General features: G+C 43.2%; 2 protein-coding genes across 6 annotated transcripts; both read left to right on the forward strand.

The window, feature by feature from the left end:
- The first annotated feature begins 20,961 nt into the window (after window positions 1-20,961).
- LOC147447122 (uncharacterized) lies at window positions 20,962-22,240 on the forward strand. Its single transcript, XM_086523012.1, has one exon. It carries the CDS (start codon window positions 21,066-21,068, stop codon window positions 21,951-21,953), a length of 888 nt encoding a protein of 295 aa, XP_086379138.1. The 5' UTR covers window positions 20,962-21,065; the 3' UTR covers window positions 21,954-22,240.
- Window positions 22,210-24,670, forward strand: LOC147447123 (uncharacterized). 5 transcript variants are annotated; one of them, XM_086523013.1, is made up of 6 exons: window positions 22,210-22,435; window positions 22,667-22,689; window positions 23,274-23,327; window positions 23,413-23,496; window positions 23,939-24,002; window positions 24,189-24,670. In XM_086523013.1, exons 1-6 carry the CDS (start codon window positions 22,210-22,212, stop codon window positions 24,275-24,277), a joined length of 540 nt encoding a protein of 179 aa, XP_086379139.1. In that variant the 3' UTR covers window positions 24,278-24,670. The 5 variants fall into 5 exon arrangements, 1 of the variants encoding a protein (XP_086379139.1); XR_015189591.1 differs by lacking the exons at window positions 22,210-22,435; window positions 23,939-24,002 and having other exon boundaries at window positions 22,550-23,327; XR_015189593.1 differs by lacking the exons at window positions 22,210-22,435; window positions 23,939-24,002 and having other exon boundaries at window positions 22,550-23,327; window positions 24,192-24,670.
- The last annotated feature ends 403 nt before the right edge of the window (window positions 24,671-25,073 follow it).

The raw sequence follows: 25,073 nt of genomic DNA on the forward strand, positions 1-25,073 counted from the left end.
AGAAACACACCATGGACCTCGTTTGTTAGTAAAGCACCGCTACATGGTAGCTTAATGCCTGCAATAGTACCTACAAGTGCGTACAAATCGTATGCACCTATGGGTCCACGTACTCATGTAGTCCCTACCCCTCCCATTGTTTCAACTACCTATGTCCCACAACCACAACACCCAAGTTCTTATTTCCATGGGACTATACCGGCTAGCATTAGCATGTCACATCCGACGTCTGCTATGCCTAGGGCCACTCATAGGAACTATGGACCACCACATGGCACAACATCGTACCCAACGTGGAACCCAAGGGCTTCCTATGCGCCAAGCCCAATGCCAATACCTACTCCACATGTAGTCTCTGGAGCACTTTCACCCACGGTGCCTGCTCACTTAGGTGACTTGGCAGCATTTGCTCAAGCTATTGGTCGATCTATTGCTGAGAATATGCGTAACACGCTTGATAGAGAGCTTAGAAGTAAGGCAATACAAATAGCCAAGCTCACACAAAAATTTAGTGGAGACGAGGATGTGAGAAAGCATATCGAAGTGTTTGAACAAATATGCGATTCTCTAGGAGAACACAATGACCTACATAAGAGCAATGCTTTAAGCCTAACCTTAAGTGGAAAGGCTGGGGATTTGTATAGAACCCTAAGGGTGGAAGAAAAAACGATTTACCCTACTCTTAGGAGACTGTTTTTGAAAGAATACATACGAGAGGGAGTGCTTTGGGGTGTAGCCTCTCGACTCCAAAAAACCGAACGAGAGGAAGGAGAGTCGGTGAGAGACTTTATTAGTCGCTTAAAGCATTTGAATTCTCGTTGTAATCCAAATGAGCGCTCCAATAATAATCAATTTCTTGATAGATTCATTAGGGGATTACGACATGAGGATATCTACAATGGCCTAGTCATTAGAGGTATCACCACTTGGGAAGCAGTCACCACCAATGCGATCCAATTGGAGGATAATTTAATGATTCAAGGAGAAAGAGTGTCTGTTGAGTCTAAATCTATTAGCCCGCAAGCATCAGGGCATCAGCCAATGACCCTAAAGCCTATTGCTAAGGAGCCAAAGATATCTGAGATGACTTTAGCAGATCTCACCAAGGCTATTCAAGAGAGTCATAGAGACAATCGTGCTCCGCAGAACAATCATATGTATCCAAGAAGGGAGCAACAATGGTGCTCAGTATGCTATGGACCGCATAGTACCAGTGAATGCCCTACTTTTAGAGTAAAATTCAATGGGAACTGCAATGCATGTGGAAGGTATGGTCATCAAGCTAAGGATTGCATAGTATTTAAGCGCACGATGGCCAATAGACCAACCTTAGCATGGACAAACACACCTCGAGTGCCTGCCTTGATGCCGGCCCCACCTCTTGAACAAACAGCACAACACATGGTCCCTAGGGCCCAAAATGTTGTTCAAACCACACCCTTACCACCTCCAGTGCTAGGACCGCAACCACCACATCCGAGAATCACTTCTGTGAATCAAGTGGGTTGTGAGTCATCTATTTCTTGTTTGGAAGGCTATGAGGAAGATATAGATCCTAATATCGCCTATGGGATGGATGTGCTTGAAGAAAGTCCACAATACTACATGGAGGACTATTGGGGACAAGTCAAACATGTATATCAAGTAGTTGCTCTTGCGGCAAAAGGTCAAAATATCAATTACACCGCTAAGAGACCACCTCTTCAATGCTATGAGTGTGGAGGTCCACATCGTGTAGCCGAGTGTCCTATTAGGCTACAAAAGAACGCCACACTAATGCAAACCAATCAAGCGAGCACGTCTACAATGCCGATACTCATGTGTAATCGATGTGGCATAGATCATTTGATTGACCAATGTCCAAATAATCCAAATGGAACGAAGATCACGCCATTAAACTTGATTGAAGTTACCGAGGAGCCATCACCAAGTACACCCGTGGTACCAGTAAACGTACTCACACGATCGATGCTCCAAAAACAAAATTATATTCTTGAGGAAAGAGACACGGCATCAATTGCCCAATCTCAGAAAAAGAAGAAAACACGAAGAAAGAGATCGCAAAAAGCAGCGAAGTCAGACCCCAGTTCAAAGACCAACATAGGGACTGGTGATGACCCCGTATATATGAACGACGTTGAAGAAGATTCTAATTCAGGTGAAACCATGGAGACCAAAACGACCACTAACATAGAAACCAACAAGGAAGATCTTCATGAGCCACAATGGCCAGGATCCAAAAAGAAGATAGGAACTTACCCAAACCCTACAAAGGAGATTGAGCGAGTCAAGCAATTAAGGAGTTTGGTAGAAGATACCCAAAGGGATCTAGAACCAGCACCTAGGAAGATCCAGATTACAGACATCGTGTTCCCTACGCAACAACAACCTCACCAAGTCCAAGACCCTTGAACATACCTAGTGTCATCGAAGAAGAAAGTGACTTAAAGTCATGGGAAAGTGGGCGTACTCACTTCTTGATGGAAATAATGTTTATAGAGGGACTACCTGATCCTATCGAAGAAATGGAGATCCCATCTTCCCGGCGTCAAGGGACTGAAGCCCAAAAGGTGTCGTTAAACATTGCCAAATTGATGGATTTCATGTCTTCAGAAGTTAGAACCACCATCATGTCCAAACTATATAAAGACCCTGAGCTAGTCTCAGCTCTTCGAGCCTTCCTCAATGGAGAACTGAAGTTTGGGCTACCACAATTTGCCCAGATGGATGGAGCTGGGGAGATGCCAATAGAGGAGGAATACATAGATCCACAACCCAACCTAGATGAGAACCTTGTTATAGAAATACCTGTTAACAAGTTGGGACAATACTTTGAGGGTGATGAATCCAATGCGACCATACCAATCACTATTAAGGGATTAGCTATGAAGGGAATCCTTGATGGTGGCGTTGGGGTTAGCATTGTGACTAAATATTGCTGGGAAACTATGGGAAGACCTCACCTTGCGACCACAACCATAGTAGTGAAGATGGCCAATGGGTCTATGGTTAAACCTATTGGGATGCTAGAAGATCTCAAGATCAAGGTGTTTGGACATAAAATAAGGGTTACCCTCATTGTTATGGATTTCTCTAAACACACTATGGCATCGGAGATGATCTTAGGACGTCCTTTCATGAGAGAAGCAAAAATGGTGCATGACTGGTCTAAAAACCATGTCTACTTGCAGTTCCAAGATTCTGTCATTCGAGTGGATCTTGTAACTGGTCGAGCACATCCTCTAGGAAATAGGTTTATAATTGATCATAGATCTGACACCATAGTTCACTCGGCCCCATTGTAGTATTGTTATACGTGTAAAGCGGACACTGATGTTGGGGAAGATTCTCCTTATATGGATGTACTACCTGGGATGACTGAGTCGGACAATGTGGATTGGGTGCACCTAGCAGCAACCATAGACACTTGGGGGAATAGGGGGACGACCTGGGTAACACCTGAGGGGGATGAAATGCCTGTATCCTTAAATATGCTACAAGCAATGCATATAGCTTCTGACAAGACTCATCCTAATATAACAAAGAAAACATACAAGTGGGTCCCTAAAGCTTCTTTAGCGAACATGGCTAGTACTAAAAAACAAAAGCTTGGTAAGAAACGTCCCACTCGCTCCAAGAAAATTAAGACTATTGGAAGCCCAAGGCTACTATCAAGGAAATGATCAAATCTGGGTGCCCAAACGTAGATTGTGTCACCTGACCCATGTGAGCCCAATCCCGTAGCTCCAAAACGAATTGACAATTGCAGAAAGAAAAAAATCACAGAATGCTACACACCCGCTCCAGAGCTAGTTTGGGTACCGAAGAAAGAACGATTTGTTCCACCTAGCTCAGGAAGGGGGGAGTCCCATGAAGCTTCTAGCTCCTCATATAATGCATCCATAGAGGTAAAAGCTTCTCCACAGCCTCCACCTACAATAGTGTACCTCCATAAAGCTACAAAGGAATCCACACCTCACAATGTTCAAGAATCACCTGATGAACCACTTCAAGTTCGATCCTGGGAGAGTACCTTACCACCCTTGCAACTCGATGAGGCACCTAAGGTAATAGAAAACTACCGGCAAAAATATCCACCTATTACCAACTAGAACAATTGGTTTCAAAGGGTGACAAGCTCATTTCAAACGGTATGATCTACCCAAGGAAGGGGGGAATGTTTGCTGACAGTCATCATTCACTCACTCCCCTCTCAACCTTGTTTCCCTGACCTCTCAATCTCCCAATCTTAGAGAATGTATATATATAGCCTTATACTCACAAAAAAAATAAAAATAAAGAGCAAAAGCAATTAGCAAAAGAGTATGCACAATAAAAGTCAAAACATTGACTCAAACCTACACATTCGCATCCGGTACACTGAAAGAGAAACTTGTGTCATCAAACACCTTTGATCCTCATCACTCAAGTGATGGAGGGTAGGTAGAATTAATACAATAGGAGTGTTTCTGTTTTAGAGTTGAGTGATTAGCAAAGTTCCTTTTTCCCACTGATGTGCCTCCTAGAGGTATTCTTTGTGTTTCCTTGTGTGTACAGGAACGTGTTGCTGTTGTTAGGATTTGGACCTTCATGGGATCTTTCTCTCATTCACACTTCAAATCAAGCGCAACATCGACACAAACAGGTGTTTCTTGTCCATTAGCATTGCCCCTTATCTTTTTTGCATCCATGTTTGTCTGCTTTGATTGTGATTGGTAGCATAATATTCAGCGTATTTGCTTAGTATCAAACATTAAATTCAATGTAATTTTTTGTCATAATCACTTGTCTAGGTTTAAAAATCAAGCAAGTTCGACTAAGCTAGTTTGACCAAGTTAGGTGTTAGAGATCTTCTCTTAATACCATGGGGAATGCCTTCCTAATAATCAATGGTTACTTAGGTTCTTAATCCGATTTAGGCAGCATTGTGTGAAATGTACTAGGGCTTTCTAGTGGGCTTGACCCTATTGACCTTTAGCTTAAGTATTATAAAGGGAGTTTACTAGTGTGATGAGCATGGGGAGGTGTAACAGTGTTATATGACCCCCCATAGTTACAAAATTAAAATGCTGAAAATGAACAAACAAAAAATCAAAGTGCCACAATGTAAAATCTTAAGCTGGAAGAGAAATCTCAGCTTGATTTGGTATTCACTCACATGTATCGCCTATGGTACTAGAGCCCTAGAGGTTCCCAGTGTGGGCGCTTTTCCTTGAAAAGCAAAAAACCCAAGGCATACAAAATAAGCACACACATCAAAATTGAATCACTGTGAAAAGACTTTGGGGGGTCAAAGAAAAGGTAATCAGTCAGGCGATGATTTCATTTTATCGTAGCTTAACTACAAGGTCTTCTAGGTATAGCCTCTAGTCAGCCCTCGAACATGAAATACTTCGCTCTCGCGATTAAACAACTTAATTGACCAGAGAAAATTAAGAAGCTTACCCATGGTATTAATAGTCGATCTCTAGTGCCTTTCGACCGTTAAATTAGCGACCCCAGACTTGTTTAATTTTTTACCTTTACATCTGTTTATGCATTTGATTATATTGCAATTTAATGTTTATTGTTGACAAATTGTTTAAAATTCTGTTACCAATCAATTTGTCTGCCTAAAACTGCATATGCTTTTTAATCGCTTATGAGAATGCAATTACTGTGCCAATGTTGTTTGATTTTGCAGTGAGTGAAGAAGGCTAAGGACATTCATCTCAAATGCTCTTCCACCTCGACGAACGAGCTTCAACTCAATAGCTTCCGAGGACGGAATCTACATCAGGAAGGGGGGCATGTTAACCCTCACGGCTCACGGACACCCTATCACCTACGAGACGGACTTGTAACCTACGGAGGACATTGTATTATTTATTGTTAGAGTCAGGTACCGGGCTTGTCTGTCCAATAGGAAAGAGTAAGAGTGATCGCCGATGAGAGGCGCACTTTAACTGGAACATTCAAGGGATTAGTTGGCTAAGCATGGGCGCCCAAGTGTGAATGGGGCGAGCTCATATAAAAGTCAACTAAACCTAAAATTCACTCATTCTCTCATTGGTGCAATTGAAGAGTGCTCTTGCTCCATCTCCTTCTTCTTCTTCTTCATCTCTTTGTGTGTGTGTGTGTGAGAGAGAGAGAGAGAGTGAGAGAGGGAGAGAGAGGGAGTGTGTGGGCGATCGAGCATTACAAAGGCACGACAGCGGTGAAGCGGTTGAGCGCGGCGTAGCGGCGTCTCCTTCTTCTTCACGGTGAGGAATCCTCCACGAAGCAAGCGTAGAGCGGTGAGTGACACACCATTGCCTTCTTTGAGCTTACTAGTTTAGGCTTGTTGTGTGCTTGGAGCCATTTGTGGCTCGCACACGGTGTATCGGCAAGTTCCTTGCATTGACACGTGTGACATACGTGCACAGAGCTCCTTGTGGCTTTGCTCTCTGTGGCTTCTTGTAGAATTTTGACTTTCGACGACGCTTGGAGTTGGCTGGGGGGCATCTTCATCTGGATCATAATCCTCATCATCACTGCTATGCTCATCATTGTTGGGTTGATCAGAAGGCATGGCACCCATTCCTCTGGGCAGTGACTTGTCGGCCACATTGGGGCAACCTGGGCCAAATGGCATCACACCCATTTGGGCTGGCAACATCTTCCCGCCCACCCTATGGTTCACTGGGATGTCCTCAACTTCCCACGGTGGACGTTCATTGGACGTGTCCTTCTCTGTGCGTTTCGGGTTATCTAGTTCTTCTGGTTGCCGATTTGCATGCATCTTCTGCTCTCTGTACGCCTCAATGGTCTTTGGATTCTTCTTTGCAGTCTGTTTGGTCCTTGCCATGGTGAAAGGCGTTTGGGGGGCTTCTTAGAGCTTGTGGTGTTCGGTGAGGGAAGGAGTGTTATGTGTTTGTGAAGGGGAGGGTTTTACCTCTTTATATAGGGTGGCCATATATAAGGATGGGTTCACATGGTGGAAAAGAGCCGCTAAAAGCACAAGAAAATAATCTTTTGAATTTTAAAACGACATTAAATTGGAGAACTATTCAAACACACAGAGCGAAACGTACACTTGTAAAATTGCGTAAACAATCAAACAATGCAAACACTTGATCCAAAAAAAGAGAGCATCCAAATGTAATAGATTTTCCATTTTCATGAGATTCTAAATACATCTACTACCTCTTGACCCAAACTTTTCCAACCCTAGTCCTTGATGCTCACCACACTGCATGTTGTGATGGACCTTGTGAGGATCTCTAGCGTTCTGAGGAACGAACATGGGCCAGTCGACGGGCTTCTTTTTCGAAGCGTGGTGACCTTGCATGTTCAATCGACACTTTGCGTCCAAAGGTGGTGCGATAAAACCAATTGAACATTTCCTGAGAGAAGATAGCATGAGCGCACTAAACCCCCTCCATGTCTTGTATTCTTGAAGTAGACACCACTAGCACGATAGTGTGACTTCTCCATACCTTGCGTGCTCCAAAGATCCAATGAACCATACATGTTCATAAGTATGCACCATGGGCATAGAGGATGTCATAATAACTAATATCTAATTCTCCTAAATGATTTTCTCATGTTAAACTGATCATTAATATGGGGAAGTGCCACGGGAGAAAAAGCTAGAATATTAGTTAAGTTGGCAGACCGACCACAATAGATATCCAAAGGAGGGAAAATAGGGATCCAAAGGGGGGGCCATCTGCAAAAGAGCAATGTGCAACAATGGGCTTAAAAGACCCTAAGGTTCAGCCCATTAAGACTTCCAAAATGCTAAGGTTCAAAAATTCAAAGGTTGTGTCCAAAGGTCAAACACTACGAAAATTGGATGCTTAGCGTGTGAAAAAGTCTTCATAATCCCTACATAGGAGGGGGCGAGCCCTGGAAGTAGGGGATGAGAGAAACACACACACACACACACACACACACACACACACACACACACACACACACACACACTCACTCACACTCACACTCACACTCACAAGCTTCCTTTACACAAATGGAAAGAGGGACACATGTCAGCTCCCTAACCCAGATGCCCACAAGGTGTACTCAAATCCTATTGGATGGCCATGGAGGTGGACCAATGAGAATTAGGCTAGAGTAAATCTAGTTTAATTAATTGAAAAACACTTAATAAAAGAACCAATAAGAATTAATCTCTCTAGAAGACTATTGGACAGTCTCCCAAGGGGTCCAATGAGCATTCAGCAGCCCAATGGCTTGCCTGATTCCTATTGGCCAAGAGACAAAGGGGTCCAATGAGAGTTTAGTTGCATTTATTGATTACCTAAAGCTTTCACAAAAGAGGAAAGGGGACACATGTCAGAAGACTATCACTTATGCTCTTGAAATTCCATTGGCTAAGCCTGGAGAGGTCCAATAGGGCGTGAGCATGAACAAATAGCAAGAGGGATCAACCAAGAGAGAGAGAGAGGGGGGGCTGATTTTCTCAAGGCATTATTGCATACACACTCACACTAGTCCACGTGTGGAGTAAGAAGACTCTCTCTCTCTCCTTCTCAAGCTTTAATGGAAAGCTTATCACCTACTCTAAGCTTGTGAGAAGGGAGGCCTACACCAGCAACTCTTGGCTTTGTGATGCAAATCCAACCAAGAGACAAGTTTCAATGCATGCTTATCTCCTATACCATGCTGATTACTAACCTAAGCTATGCTAATATGAGTGATTATGTGAGGAGATGTACATCTTTCTCTTAAGACTACTCCTTCTTCCTCTCAATCTACTCTCATACCCCGCTAGCTCTCACCATCTTCGAGGGTGTGTGAGGTCTTGGGTCTGAGACCATGAGGGAATTGATGTTTGTGTTTTATAAGTGTTTTGCTTAATGCTTGAAGCTTCCATCTTCATTGCACTAGCTACTATTGAAGGAACACAAAGAATTGTATTGTAAAATGTCTCTCTTGATAGGAGAAACCATAATACAAAGCCTTTTGGAGGGGGGACCGACTCCATGTAAATCTGGTCCTCAACTGTTGTCAATAGTTAATTTCTCTCTCTTTTAAAGTATTGTTCATACTATCTAACTAGGTGTTATACTTTTTGTTGCTCTCTCCACCCAAGCACTCTTGTTATTCTCATTAGGAATCTATTCTAATGAAATGCTCACTATGTTCATGCTATTTTCCGCTACACACAAGTTACTAGGCCATTAAATGTTACATTGGTATCAGAGCACAAGGTTTCTCTTTTCTTGCTCAGAAGGGAGGTCATCAAGAGAGCTATAAATGGTTGGTATTATTAATTGCATTTGACTAAGTAGAATAGGGATTTTTCAGCCTTGCAGTGCGCTGCCTGTGTGCAGAGAACAGGGCATCACCATCGAGAGCTATGGTCTTAATAGTGGAGTCCTACGGGGCTTGCCTACGGCTTAACCACTATTGAGCTATTAGAAGCTTGATAGGAGCCAGTGTTGTTTTGGTGTTGAAAGACCCTCTCTTCTATTCCTTGCAATTAATGGTATTCGAGCCACGGGTACAGTAGCTTGAGTGCTTTTTCTAAAGCGGTAAAGAGGAGTAGCAACTAGGGATTGAAGAGCCAAAGTACACCTAAAAAGTTTACACCTAAAAGTTGTTAGAATGGCTGACAATTGTAAAGAGAGTGAAATTAATGTTGATAACTTTGATTTTGCTAATGAGCAGGCTACTAATGATGCCCCTATGCTTGTTAACTATCTTGTTTCTAGGCTTCAACAAGCCATGGGTAATCCATCCCTCCAAAGTGAAGTGCACTGATAGCTTTGTGCTCATGGGATTCTCCAAACTCCCCACCATGACGAGAGAGTACCTAGGAAGCCTCCTTGTGAGACTCCCAAAAGAGGCCTCTCTCCGATTTGGGAAGAAGAAGAGGTTCCATACGAAGGGCTCATAAATTTGCTTCTTGATGATGCATCTCCTTCCCAAAGGAGAATTCAAGAGCCCCCACCGAACGAACGAGAAAGAAGTGATCTCTTGCCACCTCGACGGAGATGGCTCCACGAAGACGGCGGGCTAAACGCTCTCCATCACCTCCAAAACGGAGAAGACCATCGCACACTTCTCCACACCATAATTCAAAGAGGGATGACAAAAAGCAAGAGACGAAAAAGTTGAGAAAGAGGACACCCTCTTCTCCATCTTCTTCATCCTCTTCCTCTTATGAAAGTGATGGTGTAGACAAAGAAGATCAAGGTAAGAAAAAGGCAAGAAAGAGATCACCCTCTTCTCCATCTTCCTCAAATTCTTCATCTTCTCAAGAAAGTTATGGTGCAACCTTTGAACCATCAAAAACAGAGAGGCCATAGGAAATCCTATGCCGCATGGAAGAGGTCGTCCAAGCTCAAGAAGTTCAAAGAGGGAGGGAAGATCATCTCTTTCCTTACCTACGATGGCACGAACAAAGTCTTGGCCTTTATCGGCGTTTGGAGATGAGGGCTTCATGGAGTCCTCTAAGCTACGCCATGTAGCTATGCACTTTCAAAAGTCTGTCAGGCAATGGTGGTCTAGCCTACGGGCTAACAATGAAGCTCCACGAACATGGAAAGCTTTAAGAGCTTCCATTATGAAGCAGTTTTTGGCCACCAAGGCCAAAGACAAAGTACTCACCGAATGGCATAGCTTGAAGTTCTCTCCCTACGAATCCATTCACAAATATGTAGACAAGTTTTGGGACTTACAACTCAAAGCCACTCTCTTCAAAAAGTTGGATTTTGGAGAGCAAAAGAAACAATTTTGTACGGGTGTAACTGAAGAAATGGCGGAGTATGTCAACTCCCAAAGGCCACGCACCATATCGGCGGTTATACACCATACTATGGTGGCTTCTCAAATCAATTTCCAAACAGGGGCTAAAAGAAATTCTAAGCCTACGAAAAACAAGGGTTCCAATGAGCCTAAGGGGAAGGACAATGTCCAAAATTCTCCTAAGGGCAATTCCAACAAAGCTAAGGAGAAGGGAGTTTACAAAGGCAAAAACAAACTCTCTCCTGAAGAGCTTGAGCATTATCGCAAGGATAACCGCTGTTTCAAGTGCGGTGAGCAAGGGCATGTGTACCGCACTTGTCCCCAAAAGAACACCCACCATGAACCTCCTAGAGCTACCTTGGTCGAAATCCAAGAGGAGAAAACTCATTACAAAGGATCTCCTCTATGCCATGCTTGGGGAAAGGTAAGAGAACATGATGCTTTTATTCTCTTTGACCCTAGTTCTACTCACAATTTCATATCCACAGAGTTGGCCGCCAAGCTAGGCATACAAGCTTACAAGATGGGAGATGTCCTACCCGCAGACGGTGCTTTCAAGGGGCAAGAAGCTTCAGTCACTCCCTTAATAGGGAAATTGAGGCTCCATGTCCAAAGCTATGTGGACAAAGAGGACTTCTTTATCTCTCCTCTCAAGCATGAGGATGTAATTCTAGGGACACCATGGTTTGATTGCATGGCTGCCAATGTTAAATTCCCTGAAAGGAAATCTACTTTAGGTTCAGGGAAAAAGATATGTACATAGATGCTAAGCAAATGGGTAACGCCATACCCATTGTACATATGCAAACTTTCAATAAGTCAATAAAGAGCTCTATTTCCGTGTACATGATTTTTGTTAAAGATTCTCAAAATGAACCTAATGTTTTAGCAAAATAAAATATACACACTCACAAGGAATTAGAGTTATCCAATTTTCTCAAGGGGTTTCAAGATGTCTTTATTGACGACATCCCTTGTGAACTACCTCCTAAACGAGGCAATGATGACCATGCAATTGAACTTCTTCTAGGAAGTTCACCGCCTAATAAACCTCCTTATAGAGTTTCTCAAGCTCAACAAGAGGAGATTATGCGCCGAGTGCATGAGTTAGTTGAGAAGGGCATGGTTAGGCATAGCTCATCTCCATTTTTCTCACCTTTGCTATTAGTGCAAAAGAAAGACGGCACATATCGTATGTGTGTCGACTATAGAGCACTAAATAGGATCACTATCAAGAATAGGTTTCCCGTTCCATTGGTAGAAGACCTATTTGATAAGCTACAAGGGTCCACCTACAATAGGATTGACCTAAGGAGTGGCTATCATCAAATAAGGATAGTTGATCAAGACATTGTAAAGACCGCATTTTGCACTACGTTTGCTCTTTACGGATACATTGTCATGCCTTTTGGCTTGACCAATGCATCAGCCACATTCAATCGCTTGATGGAGAAGCTATTTAGGCCTCACCGACCCTTTACTGGAGTGTTCTTTGATGATATCATCATCTACTCTAATTCATTAGAGGAACACAAGCAACACCTCCAGGTAATATTTCAAGTTCTAAGAGAGAATAAACTTTATGTTAATCGAAAGAAAAGTGATTTTTTCTTACAAGAGATTCAGTATTTAGTTCACATTATCTCTCAAGATGGCATCCAAATGGATCAATCAAAATTAGAGGTAATGAAAGGATGGCCTAAACCAAGGATTCTTCATGAACTAAGAAGCTTTATAGGTATGTGTGCATACTATAGACACTTCATAGAAAAGTTCTCACAAATTGCAGGACCATTACATGACCTAACAAAGAAAAACGTTAGGTATACATGGTCTTCCAAGGAGAACAATGCTTTTGAAAAGCTTATCCCTCAACCGGTGCTTACATTACCGGATCTCTCAAAGCCATTTGAGGTCCAATGCGACGCTTGTGGTGATTGCCTTGGAGCTGTTTTGCTCCAAGAAGGGCATGCCATAGCCTATGAAAGTCGAAGGCTCGACCCTATTGAGCAAGCTCTAGGCATATATGAAAAGGAACTCCTCGCAGTTCTACATGCCTTAGACTCATGGAAGCACTATTTATTGGGGACTCCATTCATTCTGCGAACGGATCACCAAAGCCTTAAGTACTTCATGACGCAGACCAAGCTCTCCGACAAACAAATGAGGTGGGCAAATTTCCTTTTGCAATTTCATTTTCATATTACTGGCAAGCATAATCAAGTAGCCGATGCACTCTCAAGACGACCGAGAGTGAATGCAGTTTCCATAGCAACTCAGAATGATCTATCTTTTGTGATAGATGAGTATGATATTGATCCCGATTTTAGAGATTTGATTTCAGCCCTTGCACTAGGGAAGAAAGAGGAACCATTTACTTTACATCTTCTCTATGGCAATAGACTATGCATTACTAACTCACTCCATGAGAAAGTAATGTATGAATCTCATGCTCCTTCTTATGCATGGCATAGAGGGATTCAGTCTACCCTAAAAGGGATTGAAACATATTTCTATTGGCCTACCATGAAAGCAAACATACAAGAGTATGTTTCTAAACGTGTTGTATGCCAAAAGACGAAGTTTGATAAAGGGAAGCAACCTGGATTGCTTCAACCTTTGCCAATCCCTAATTCACCATGGGAGAGCATATCCATGGATTTTATCTTTGGATTGCCTAAGTCTATCCATGGGAATACAGGAATATGGACGATAGTAGACACCCGGGGCGGTCACTTTTTAGAATGTGTATGATATCAGGTGAGTTAACCGGAGAGGATTATTAAAAGACCAAAATGTATACATACAGAGGGGGGTGGGGTTTTTTTAAATAGGCTCATAGTGTAAAAATAGTATGTATATTGGGGTATTATTAATTACCTCTTGAACGCACGTGATATAGGGGTCTTTTGATAAGTGACTGCCCCGGGAGTAGACAGGTTCAGTAAACAAGCTCATTTTATGCCTGTCAAAAAGACTATCAAAGCCCATTAAATGGCAACCCTCTTCATTTCACAAATCTTCAAGTACCATGGCTTGCCAATGTCCATAGTGTCGGATAGAGATCCTAGAATGACTAGTAATTTTTGGAAGGGTCTCTTTGAGAATTTAGGGACAAGGCTAGATTTCTCTTTGGCCTATCACCAGCAAACGGATGGCCAAAGTGAAATAGCTAACCTAACAATTCTTGATCTACTAAAAGCCTATGTAACGGAAGTAGATCAAAGATCCCAATGGGAGAAGTACTTACCCTTAGTGGAGTATGCCTACAATAACACTTTACATACTTTCACGGGAAAAGCACCTTTTGAGGTAATTGAGGGAAGATAAAAAAGTCCACTACTACTTAAGGTACACGGGAAGATCTTCGCTGCAGATGAGTATAGCTGAGACCTATCTCTATCTCACAGCAAAAGGCAAAAGGTTGCTGCGAACAAGCACAGAAGAGCCCAATCCTTTAAAGAAAATGATTGGGTCTTACTCAAATTTCCCAAGGCTCGATTAAGGTACACGACGGCAAGAATCCTACGGGACACCAAAAGAACTATGCTAAATTAGCAAAAAGGTACTATGGTCCCTTCCAGATTCTTAGGCCAATCAATGAGATGGCCTATCAACTCAAGTTGCCCAGCCATTGGCTCATACACAATGCTTTTCATGTGAGCCTACTAAAGCCTTACAAAGGAGAGCCACCTCAAGAACCGACTATTGAAGACCCACCGGAGATCGAGGACCAAGAAGAGGTGTTGCAGCCCGAGTCCATTCTCCGACATGAAGACAAGGTACTAAGAGGTGGTAAGACTATCCGACGATACCTTATTAAGTTTAAGAATTATCCTTTTGGAGATACTAGATGGATGCAAGGCATACAATTAAAGGATAACCTAAACCTTGTCAATGCCTACAATGCTTTCCTAGAGTAATCAAATGTACAAATGTTTAAAATGAACAAAATATTTGTCTTATAAAACTCTCTTTTTCTTTATTGTGCACAAAAATGAAGTAGTATGCATGCTTAGATCAAGTTTGCGGAGACGACGTCTCCCAAACACCAAGTGGAGCTTGTCACTCTACTATGGAAGATTGATAGGACTAATGTGCAGACATGCTTGTTGCAGCTTAGGCTCTCAAGCGCCAAATGGACTAGTCATCCATTCTAGAACGATGTCGTAAGGTAACATAGGGATCCTCTACCTGCTAGAAAAAGGACTAATGAATATGCTTTATCTTCTCTACCCCATAGTCGAGGACAACTATGAGTTCAAGAGAGAGGTAATGTCATATTAACTAATATCTAATTCTCCTAAATGATTTTCTCATGTTAAACTGATCATTTAATATGGGGAAGTGCCAAGGGAGAAAAAGCTAGAATATTGGTTAAGCTGGCAGACCGGCCACAATAGGGATTCAAAGGAGGGAAAATACGGATTCAAAGGGGGGGACATCTGCAAAAGAGAAATGTGCAACAATGGGCTTAAAAGACCGTAAGGTTCAACGCATTAAGACTTCCAAAATGCTAAGGTTCCAAAATGCTAAGGTTCCAAAATTCAAAGGTTGTGTCCAAAGGTCAAACACTACGAAAATTGGATGCTTAGTGTGTGTTAAAAAAGTCTTCATACTCCCTACATAGGAGGGGGCGAGCCTTGGAAGTAGGGGATGAGAGAGAAACACACACACACACACACATACACACACTCACAAGCTTCCTTTACACAAAGGGAAAGAGGGACACATGTCAGCTCCCTAGCCCAGATGCCCACAAGGTGTACTCAAATCCTATTGGATGGCCATGGAGGTGGACCAATGAGAATTAGGCCAGAGTAAATTTAGTTTAATTAATTTAAAAACACTTAATAAAAGAACCAATAAGAATTAAGCTCTCTAGAAGACTATTGGACAGTCTCCCAAGGGGTCCAATGAGCATTCAGCAACCCAATGGCTTGCTTGATTCCTATTGGCCAGGAGACAAAGGGGTCCAATGAGAGTTTAGTTGCATTAATTAATCACCTAAAGCTCTCACAAAAGGCAAAAGGGGGACACATGTCAGAAGGCTATCACTTATGCTCTTGAAATGCCATTGGCTAAGCTTGGAGAGGTCCAATAGTGTGTGAGCATGACCAAATAGCAAGAGGGGTCGACCAAGAGAGAGAGGGGGCTGATTTTCTCAAGGCATTATTGCATACACACTCACACTAGTCCATGTGTGGATTAAGAAGACTCTCTCTCCCCTTCTTAAGCTTTAATGGAAAGCTTATCACCTACTCTAAGCTTGTGAGAAGGGAGGCCTACACCAACAACTCTTGGCTTTGTGATGCAAATCCAACCAAGATACAAGCTTCAATGCATGCTCATCTCCTCTGCCATGCTAATTACTAAGGTAAGCTATGCTAATATGAGTGATTATGTACATCTTTCTCATAAAACTACTCCTTCTTCCTCTCAATCTACTCTCATACCCCGCTAGCTCTCACCATCTTCGAAGGTGTGTGAGGTCTTGGGTCTTGAGATCGTGAGGGAATAGATGTTGTGTTTTATAAGTGTTTTGCTTAGTGCTTGAAGCTTCCATCTTCATTGCACTAGCTAGTATTTACGGAACACAAAGAATTGTATTGTAAAATGTATCTCTTGATAGGAGAAACCATAATACAAAGCCTTTTGGAGGGGGGACCCGGCTCCATGTAAATCCGGTCCTCAACTGTTGTCAATAGCTTAATTTCTCTCTCTTTTGAAGTATGGTTCATGCTATCTAACTAGGTGTTATACTTTTTGTTGCTCTCTCCACCCAAGCACTCTTGTTATTCTCATTAGGAATATATTCTAATGAAATGCTCACTATGTTCATGCTATTTTCCGCTACACACAAGTTACTAGGCCATTAAATGTAACAGAGGATGTGCTGCCCACAAAGCCACAACACATCGATGATAAAAACTAAAGCATAGTACATACCAAGTCAGAATAGCAAGCACTCACCATATAGTGTGTAATGTTCGATTCACTCCATGCAATGACGACTGCCTTTGTGAACTCCACCACCAAATTTTGGAATTCTTGTCGTTGCTCACTGGTTGTGCTTGCAAGTCGTAGTATCTTCATCATCTTGTTGAATACCACCCAAACATGTTGTTGGCTAAGCAGAACACTTGCATTGCTATCATTGTCCGTTGTATACTTGCAGAGATCCTTCCACAACTCCCATCCACCTTCAAATGTTGATGTTCCGGAAGTAGCACCCCTTTCCTTGGACCGAACCCTCTTCAAAAAATGCTTTGCCTTTCGTCCACTCATGGACACTGGTTGGGCCACTTCCCAAGCACTTGCATTGTTCTTCTGTGCAACAATGGCGGTGTTGGTCCCATGACAACCTATTGAATTTAAGAGCCCTTCCAAAGTTTTGAGATAGCTTCAATAAACGATCAAAGATGCGCATAAAAGCATGAAGTGTGAAAATGCAAATTTTTGAGAGGGAAGTTAACTATAGGATTCCATTCACTGTCTTTTGTGGCACGATTGGGCTCCTCTAGCATATGACATTGTAGAACCGAATGCTCCCACACACGTGTAATTTGTGAATTGTCATCTTCCTCTGTTTTGTCGACCATTGCAATCTTGCATGCATTCCCCTTATAGCCCTTAATGCAAAATGGACAAGGATACATAGCTCCTGCCCCGTGCCAGTCAACTTCAAACTCCACTATGCCATCTACTTGGAGTTTTTCCCCAGCTAGCTATGCCTTAATGACATCTGTTATCCACGGGATGCGTTCAAAAATCCAAGCAAGCACTTCATGGGTCTCCTTGGGAACCTCAATAGCACCAAGCCACCAAATTTCTTTCTCTGACTGCACGCTGAAAGATGGTGCACAATCCTCGTTCATAACTGTACGTCTTGCATGAAATAATTCCTCGTTCATGAGAGTAATACTCATCCTTTCTAATCTTCGTTTCTTCGCAATCTGACACTCGTCTAGCTTGAGCACAAACACCAACTTTGAGCCTAGCACTGAAAAATGTCCAAAATAACATAAGGAAAACCATAATTGAAAAAAAAAAGTCTGCATTATTGTAGCCTCACCATTAGGTGGTACACCATAAAAATATATCATTGCCATTTAAAGCCTTCTCAAAAACATAAAATAAAATTTGACATCGAGTAAGGAAATCCCTTGTCCACCCTGTCTGCACATACGCTTGCATTGGTACGTTTCTTAACTCCTTTTTTGGACGCTTGGTAAAGATGGATAAAGGCATTATCTCCTCTATGTGAAAATAGCCTCCTATTCGAAAGTACACGTCTTCGTTCAAGGCCTTCTTAGCAAGATTGACCTTAAGTGGTATAGAAAAAACATTCTCAGTAATTCCTCTTTCCCTTAAAGCATCCTTAAGGAGACCATATAAGGCAATGTATCCCTTAGTACTAATCCCAACTGCATCACAAGCCTTCTATACATCAACATCGCTCACAAGATTTGAAAACTTTTGCATCACCTCCTTTGTGACATCATTGTTTAAATGTTCTGTATTTGGTGCTCGTAAAAGGGCTACGACATCCGATTTCTTGAGGCACAAACTTAACAAATGGATGCGATCCTCCTGGCTATGGCCACCACACAGTTCTCGGATAAAATTCCTACAAGAATGAACAAAACATTATTACAAAATTCCTACAAGAATGGACAAAAACATTAACACAGAAACACAGATTGGAGCGTACCAAAATGTACCTTGTAACTGTAACGCTTCTTTTTCTAGCACCGCCTTCGGGGGCTAAAGTCTCTATGGCATTGAAGCTCCTCTTACGTTACCTTGCACCTAAGGGCGTCTTTTTAAGAGGCAGGATCTTATCTTTAAGCCTCGGAATCTTAGCATCCTTCTCTTCCACCTGTAGCTTAAGAGTTTCCACTTCCTCCTCCGCATGAAAGATCCTTTTGCGCAATCCACTAGTGGTATGGGAAAGAAGTTGACATTGATGCAAATACCATTATGCACTATCAGCTCCAATAGTCGACAATCGCTTGCAGTATCCAAGAAGACCTTGCTCCCCTCTACCTACATATTGTAAGAATGAAGCCCATGCTATTGAATGTTGGGTACACATTGATGGCTGGATCATTAGGGTAGAGGCAACCATGCACCCAAAGGTCTACATTGGTGTGACCTGCAGCACGGCATTGCTGTGCAGTTTGCAAGTAATGACGCTTTGAGGTGCAAATTCCTTTGGCAACCGAACCTGTAGAGAAACCATTTCCGAACTTGACAATCTTGCTGTGAATGGGAGGTTTGTAATGTCGCCTAGCTCCATGGCAAGGGGAACAAAGCTGGCCTCAAGCAAGAGTGGAGAGTTGCAGTAGAGTCACGGAGTGGAGAGGTAAGCTATGGAGTGAAGAGCTATGGGATGGAGAGCTTCAGGAGAGCTATGGAGCGGAGTGGACCTGCAACAAAGACAGGGAAGGAGGAAATGTGTGTGCTGAAAAGTAGGAGAGAGAAGAGAGAAGGAGAGGAGTGAGAGAGGGAAGGAGGAAGAGTGTGCTAAAAAGTAGGAGAGAGAAGAGATAGAGAGGAGTGAGAGAGAAGATTGATTTTGGACGGAAATAAAAAAAGGTGGGAAGTTTCATATTTTGCAGATCTAGCTGTGAGATTTTGAGAGAGAAAAATGATTTTTGAGTATACATATAGGTTGGGGAGAAGTTTTGAGGCTATGGACGCCCTTGATGATGTGACAAAAGAAAGGGGGGGAGGGTAGTTATTGTCATAAGGACCACCACTCTTTTGGGTAGAGAGAGAATGTATCTATCCTCCCTCCCTAGCCTCTATTTCAACCTACAACAAAGTCTATGACAACTTAAAAAAACGCCTATGAGAATACCCTCATTCAATGGCCTTGTCTCCTAAACCACACACAATTTCAGCCTTAATTCCCAAAAATTAGGGATCCTTACAAGGCCCTTTTGAGGCTCATATTTTTCCTAATGAAACAGGAGAGGTATTTATAGTGCTTCATCCACATCCAAAAAATCTACTTTCAAAAATGCTACTTTCATGGAGCCAATCACACTCACATGCAGATGAAAATACCTACAACAGCTGTGAAGTCAGGCGAAAGTCTCTTCCCTCATTTTTTTTTTGGTCGTCTCACCAAACCTTATACAATAGGCTACAAATCCATTTGGTTCTTTTTAGATGAATAGAGAATGAGAAACACAGAGAAAGAGAGGAGGTTTACTTGTAGAGAGGGTGGCGTTGTCACATGAGGCAACTAGGGGGGCCGAGGTTGGGTGTTGCATGTCAACGAGGGACGAGCGCTCTGCGTCATAGGGCTTAGTACATCCACATGTGACTGTCAAAGGAGAGCATGTAAAACCGTGAAAGAGGAAACTCCTACCCCTACCAGCAATCATCATCGCCAAGAAGTAGCCATTTTGCTCCATCACCACCACAAATCATGGCGATTATAACTTTTATTCCTTTTGAGAATGCGATGTGAAGAAATGCTTGTGCAAATTCTTCTCCAAAACTAATAATTCTCTTCTAATTTTCAATGGTATCCACATGTCACTTCCCAATACCCTCAAGAGACATCATTCCTCCATTATATATGTATAGATGCTTCACAAGCTTCACAAGGACATGAACAGTAAACAAGGACATAGGAGGGGTAAACAAAAGCTAATTATATAAACATGTGAACTCACATGGATTTCAAGAACCCTCATGCGCTTGCGTGGTTAGCTCACCAAGCTCTAATCATTGAGGTGACGGATTCAAATCTCCAACCCCTGGCGCACGATGACTTTTTCCTGCACCCTTCCCGATCCTGAAATCCGTGCGCTCCACCCTCCGCCATCGATCCCACTGCCTTGGGGCATTTAAGACCCCATGTCGAATAGTGCTAAGCGTTGCATTGGTGTATATGTGGACTAGTATGGCCGGCCGCCTTCGGCGGTCTCTCTCTCTCTCTTTATCGCGTGCACAAGGGCTTCTCCCAATTTTGGAGTTTAGCCTTCATGTTGCAGATTTCGACACGTGTGAAAGGCTACCCCTTCCCCCCTTCCGCCATATTATGTTAGTTTATATAGTTTAGATAGATGCTTCGAAGTTCACAAAGCTTGAACTCTCCCCTCACCACTTAGATCGTTGAGGTCTCTCTCTCTCTCTCTACTCGAGTCAGAAGCAAGGATCGATCCCACCTTTGTTTTCATGAATCAAGAAAATCTGTCACGCAAGAAAGGCTTGGGGTTTTAGGGTAAACACATAAGGGACAGATACAGGGATTTACCGAACGAACGTTAAGACGACGAAGGCAGGGAGGAGGACGCAGAAGAGGAAGCAAGATGTCTTCTCGGGGTTCTCGAATGCTTCAGTATATCAACTACAGAATGCGTGTAACCATCCAAGATGGGAGGCAGCTCGTGGGCAAACTCATGGCCTTCGACCGTCACATGAATCTGGTGTTGGGCGACTGCGAGGAGTTTCGGCGCCTCCCGCCTAAACCAGGGATGCCCAAGGAAGAGCGCGAGGACCGCAGAACGCTCGGTCTCTTACTTCTCCGAGGTGAGGAGGTGGTTTCCATGATCCCTGAAGGCCCGCCCATTCAAGATGACTCCAGAGGGCGCCAGGCGGCTTCTGCGCAACCTGGCCCTGGCACTGGCCGCGCTGCAGGTCGTGGCATCCCCACTGCCCCTCTTGTGCAAGCTCAACCTGGCCTTGCGGGGCCTGTGCGAGGTGTCGGTGGTCCCTCCCCGGGTATGATGCAGCCCCAGATCTCGCGCCCTCCTGTCCCACAAGTCTCTGCTGGACCTATATCGTACCCAGCTCCTGGCTCTGCCCCCATGCCAGGCATGCGCCCACCTGCTGGATTCCCCATGCCGGGGCAGGCCCCTCCCCCTAACATGATGCAGCCTGGAACAGCCGGCATGCGCCCTCCTCCCATGAATGTCACAAGCTATCAACAACAACCACCCCGTCAAGGTCTGCCTCCACCACCCATGGGTGGTATGCCCCCGCCTTCCTTCTCTCAGCGTCCCCTTGGTCCACCCCCACAGATGGTGCGGGGTCCACCACCTCCCATGGGAGCACCTGCAAGGCCAGGCATGCCCATGCCTCCCAGTGTGCCCCAGCGACCGGGTATGCCTCCTCCTACAGGTCCTCCTATGTATGGTGCTCCTCGTCCTGGAATGCCACCCCCAGCACCGCAACAACAGCAGCCTCCACAGCAATAGCCCTGAGGTGCTAAACCAGCAAAGTATTCAGAGAGAGAGAACATGCCTTTTTTAAAGATTTCTATCTACACAAGTGGGTTAGGCATGAGGTGCTGAAGCCAATTCTAGGCCACTGTCTTGTGATCTGATGATTTTTAGCGCTAACTTGCTGCAAAAAAAAAGGTGGCTTTTTGCTGTAATTTGACCCCCACTCCTTTCAAACGATGTAGTTACTGCTAGAGCTTATATTACGGTTTGTATTTGGAGGTAAATTGACATGAGTTTTATAGTTTTGTGGGTTTTGATGATGCCAATGCGTTTCCTTTGCTCGACTGACTTGTTTGTTTTCATTTTCGCAAGGATGAGCTTGCCAGTTTTGTGTCTGCAGTTGAGGTTTGAAGTTTCATGGCCTAATCTTTCTCATCAGATCGAGACATGGACTGGAGTTGGAGAGCCTTGTGCAATTTACAGCCTCTTTGCATGGTGTACTTGTGATTTCCAAGGTAAGCTAGCCGTGTTTATGGATGCTGTGGTGCCATTTGCTCTGGAACGTACAGTTCCTTTCTTTGCATGTTGCATGGAAACTTGGAAGCTGCGAAGAAGGGATGACCCTTAGGTTTAGGTGTTTATGGTCTTGCAAGAGGTGGTGCTTGCTTATCTCATTGGAAGTGTTTTTCAGGTATCGAACCACTTAATGAATGTTTTTATAATTCTGTTTTGTTTGTTTTTGGCAGAACCTGTACAGTTATCAAGTCTTGTATGTTCTTCAAATGGAATTCGTCTGGCTTAATGGTTTTCTTTTCCTGAAGGGGGTATACTTTTCCTCTTGGTTGTGGATTGTTTGTCATATTGGGTTGTGTTCGCTGAGCTAGTGAATTCTCCAATAAGTAAACCGCTTGCTGAGCGTGTATGTGTATATGCCCACCATGAGTTCTTGCCCAAGTTCTTCATTTTATTTTTAGGTGCGTGGTAGAGCCATGACTTCCAAGGAGAGAAAATTAGCTGCTTAGCTTGTAGTTTTGTGTGTACGAGCCTTTTCAGGACTGCAAAGGCACATGGGGTAAGCTTAGCTGGTAATTTGAACTGAAGTGGCTGAAAGCTGAAGATGTGAAGGCTTCTGTGTGTGCGCCTCTACGGCACTTAGGAAACTGCATTTACTTGCCTGGTGCTGCTTTTTTGATGCAAAGGCTGTATGGAAACTCCTTTGTAACATGTGTATGGGGGGGCTTAAGCTGCTACATTGGGCAGAAAGTGTTGTTTCTAGGTCGACCCAGAAATATCAGCAATGCAGTGCCTTGATTCTTAAAACTTGTTATGTACAACAGAGTTTGACCACTGTAGAACTATGCAGCACGCAGAGAACTTTTCTCTATGTATGCAGCAGGGATTCCTAAGGCAGTGAACTCTTCCTTGGTTCTTTTATTTTCAATATGGGGGTGGAGTTGTCACTTCACTTATGTTACTATGTTTCTTTTTGTAGATACGCCTGCATCTCCTTGTTTGTCTTGTTATGGATGGAAACTATGAACCGTGCTCAGTGTCCTGTGATTTGTTGATTCCAAAGGTATCTAACCTTCATCTTGTCAGTTGTGGCATATCCAATTATCTGAGTAGATCATGGACTAGGTGTTGAGAAAAAAAGTCTGCAAATGCGCTGGTGTGTTCAAATATTGAAATCTTGGAACCACTATTTGAATCTCCATGTCCTTTCAAAGCCTTGCTTTTAGGAAGTGCAAGCAATGTTATGACTGGTTGTCAGATCTATTGTTGCAAGTCTTTGCATCTGAAGCCCTGTTGGATCTCTTGGTCCTTTCAATGGAAATCAAACCGTGAAGCGCATTAGCTATTGCACTGACGCGGTTACACTCATTTCTTGGCACTGCTGTTAAGGCAGGGGCTATGGGGAGGAAATTTATGCCCATGGCCATAGGGAGTTACCCAATTAAAAGGTGCCATGTGAGGCTTTTGTCGTGACTATGCAGAAACTTCTTATTTTGGGAATGCAGGCTTGCATTGTAGGGTGTGTCAATTCTCTTCTCTTCCTCGGTCTGAGCGGGTTGAATCGAGCAGGTGTAGCTTCTTTCTCTATATACGTCAATACTTATCTAGCGTGGTGTTGAATGCCCGAGTTCTTTGCACAAGCAAATGCCACTTAAAGGGGTCAATTCAATGTGAGGGTGGCAGTATATGGCCTGTCAGCCTGTCAATTCTCAGTTTTGTAGCCGCGTTTTGTAATAATGGTATTGTTTTGTGCAGTAGTTATTTTCCATGGGCTGAGACCAGGCTTCCTTTGCTCAAAGGACAGTCGACAAGCGTTTTTTGTTGTGAATTGGGGCACTGATTGAACCACTTACAAAGAGCATTCTGATTTACATTCTAAAAGGAAAGGTTGTTATAGCCACTTAGCAGAGTTTTGCTGCCACCAACCAGCTTATTGGTCTTACGAAGTTTATTAAAATGGGTCTGTCTTTTGATTTGAGGATGCTGTTAGCTTTTGTCTATTACCTTACATTTCATACTTCTCAGATGCAATTCCAAACCTAAAGAGTGAGGAGATAGTATGTGGTTGTCTTGTTGCAGCTTAGGTAGGAGAAAGTGGTCTTTCCTATGTCATTTTGTAAAGTTGAGTGCAGAGTACATCCTGTCAATTGAAGGCTGTCAAGTGAGAAAGATGTGAAAGGATTTCTTGGATATATTCATGGAATAAAAATAGAGTTGGAGGATTGGACCTCATTGAACTGTGGTAAATGTAAGGTTGCAAATGATGGAAAAAATGAATGCTACTCAACTTTGCGTGATTATTGTAAGCAACTATGAGTATGACAAGCTCCAGTCCTCCATTATGTGTTTATTGCTTTTTCATAAGAGCAGACAGCTAGTGCCTGTAATAGGTACAAAGTGTTATCTATTAACGAGAAAAATTGTACGCACCTGTTATGTCACATAGCTGCAAGCGAACTTTTACAGTCACTATCCTATTAATTGCAAGGGACTAAGAAGCATCTGATAGAAAAGCATTGGCAAGCAGCTGATGACTTTGGTCATTTTAACATTGGCAGAGGGCCAAATGCTTTTGTGTGTGGTAATTACTTCTCATGGTGTAGTTTCATTCTGTGCATTTCGTCGATGCAAGGGAAATTA

This window comes from Adiantum capillus-veneris, chromosome 11 (genome assembly GCF_014529385.1).
Source record: "Adiantum capillus-veneris isolate H3 chromosome 11, ASM1452938v2, whole genome shotgun sequence".
NCBI lineage: Eukaryota > Viridiplantae > Streptophyta > Polypodiopsida > Polypodiales > Pteridaceae > Adiantum > Adiantum capillus-veneris.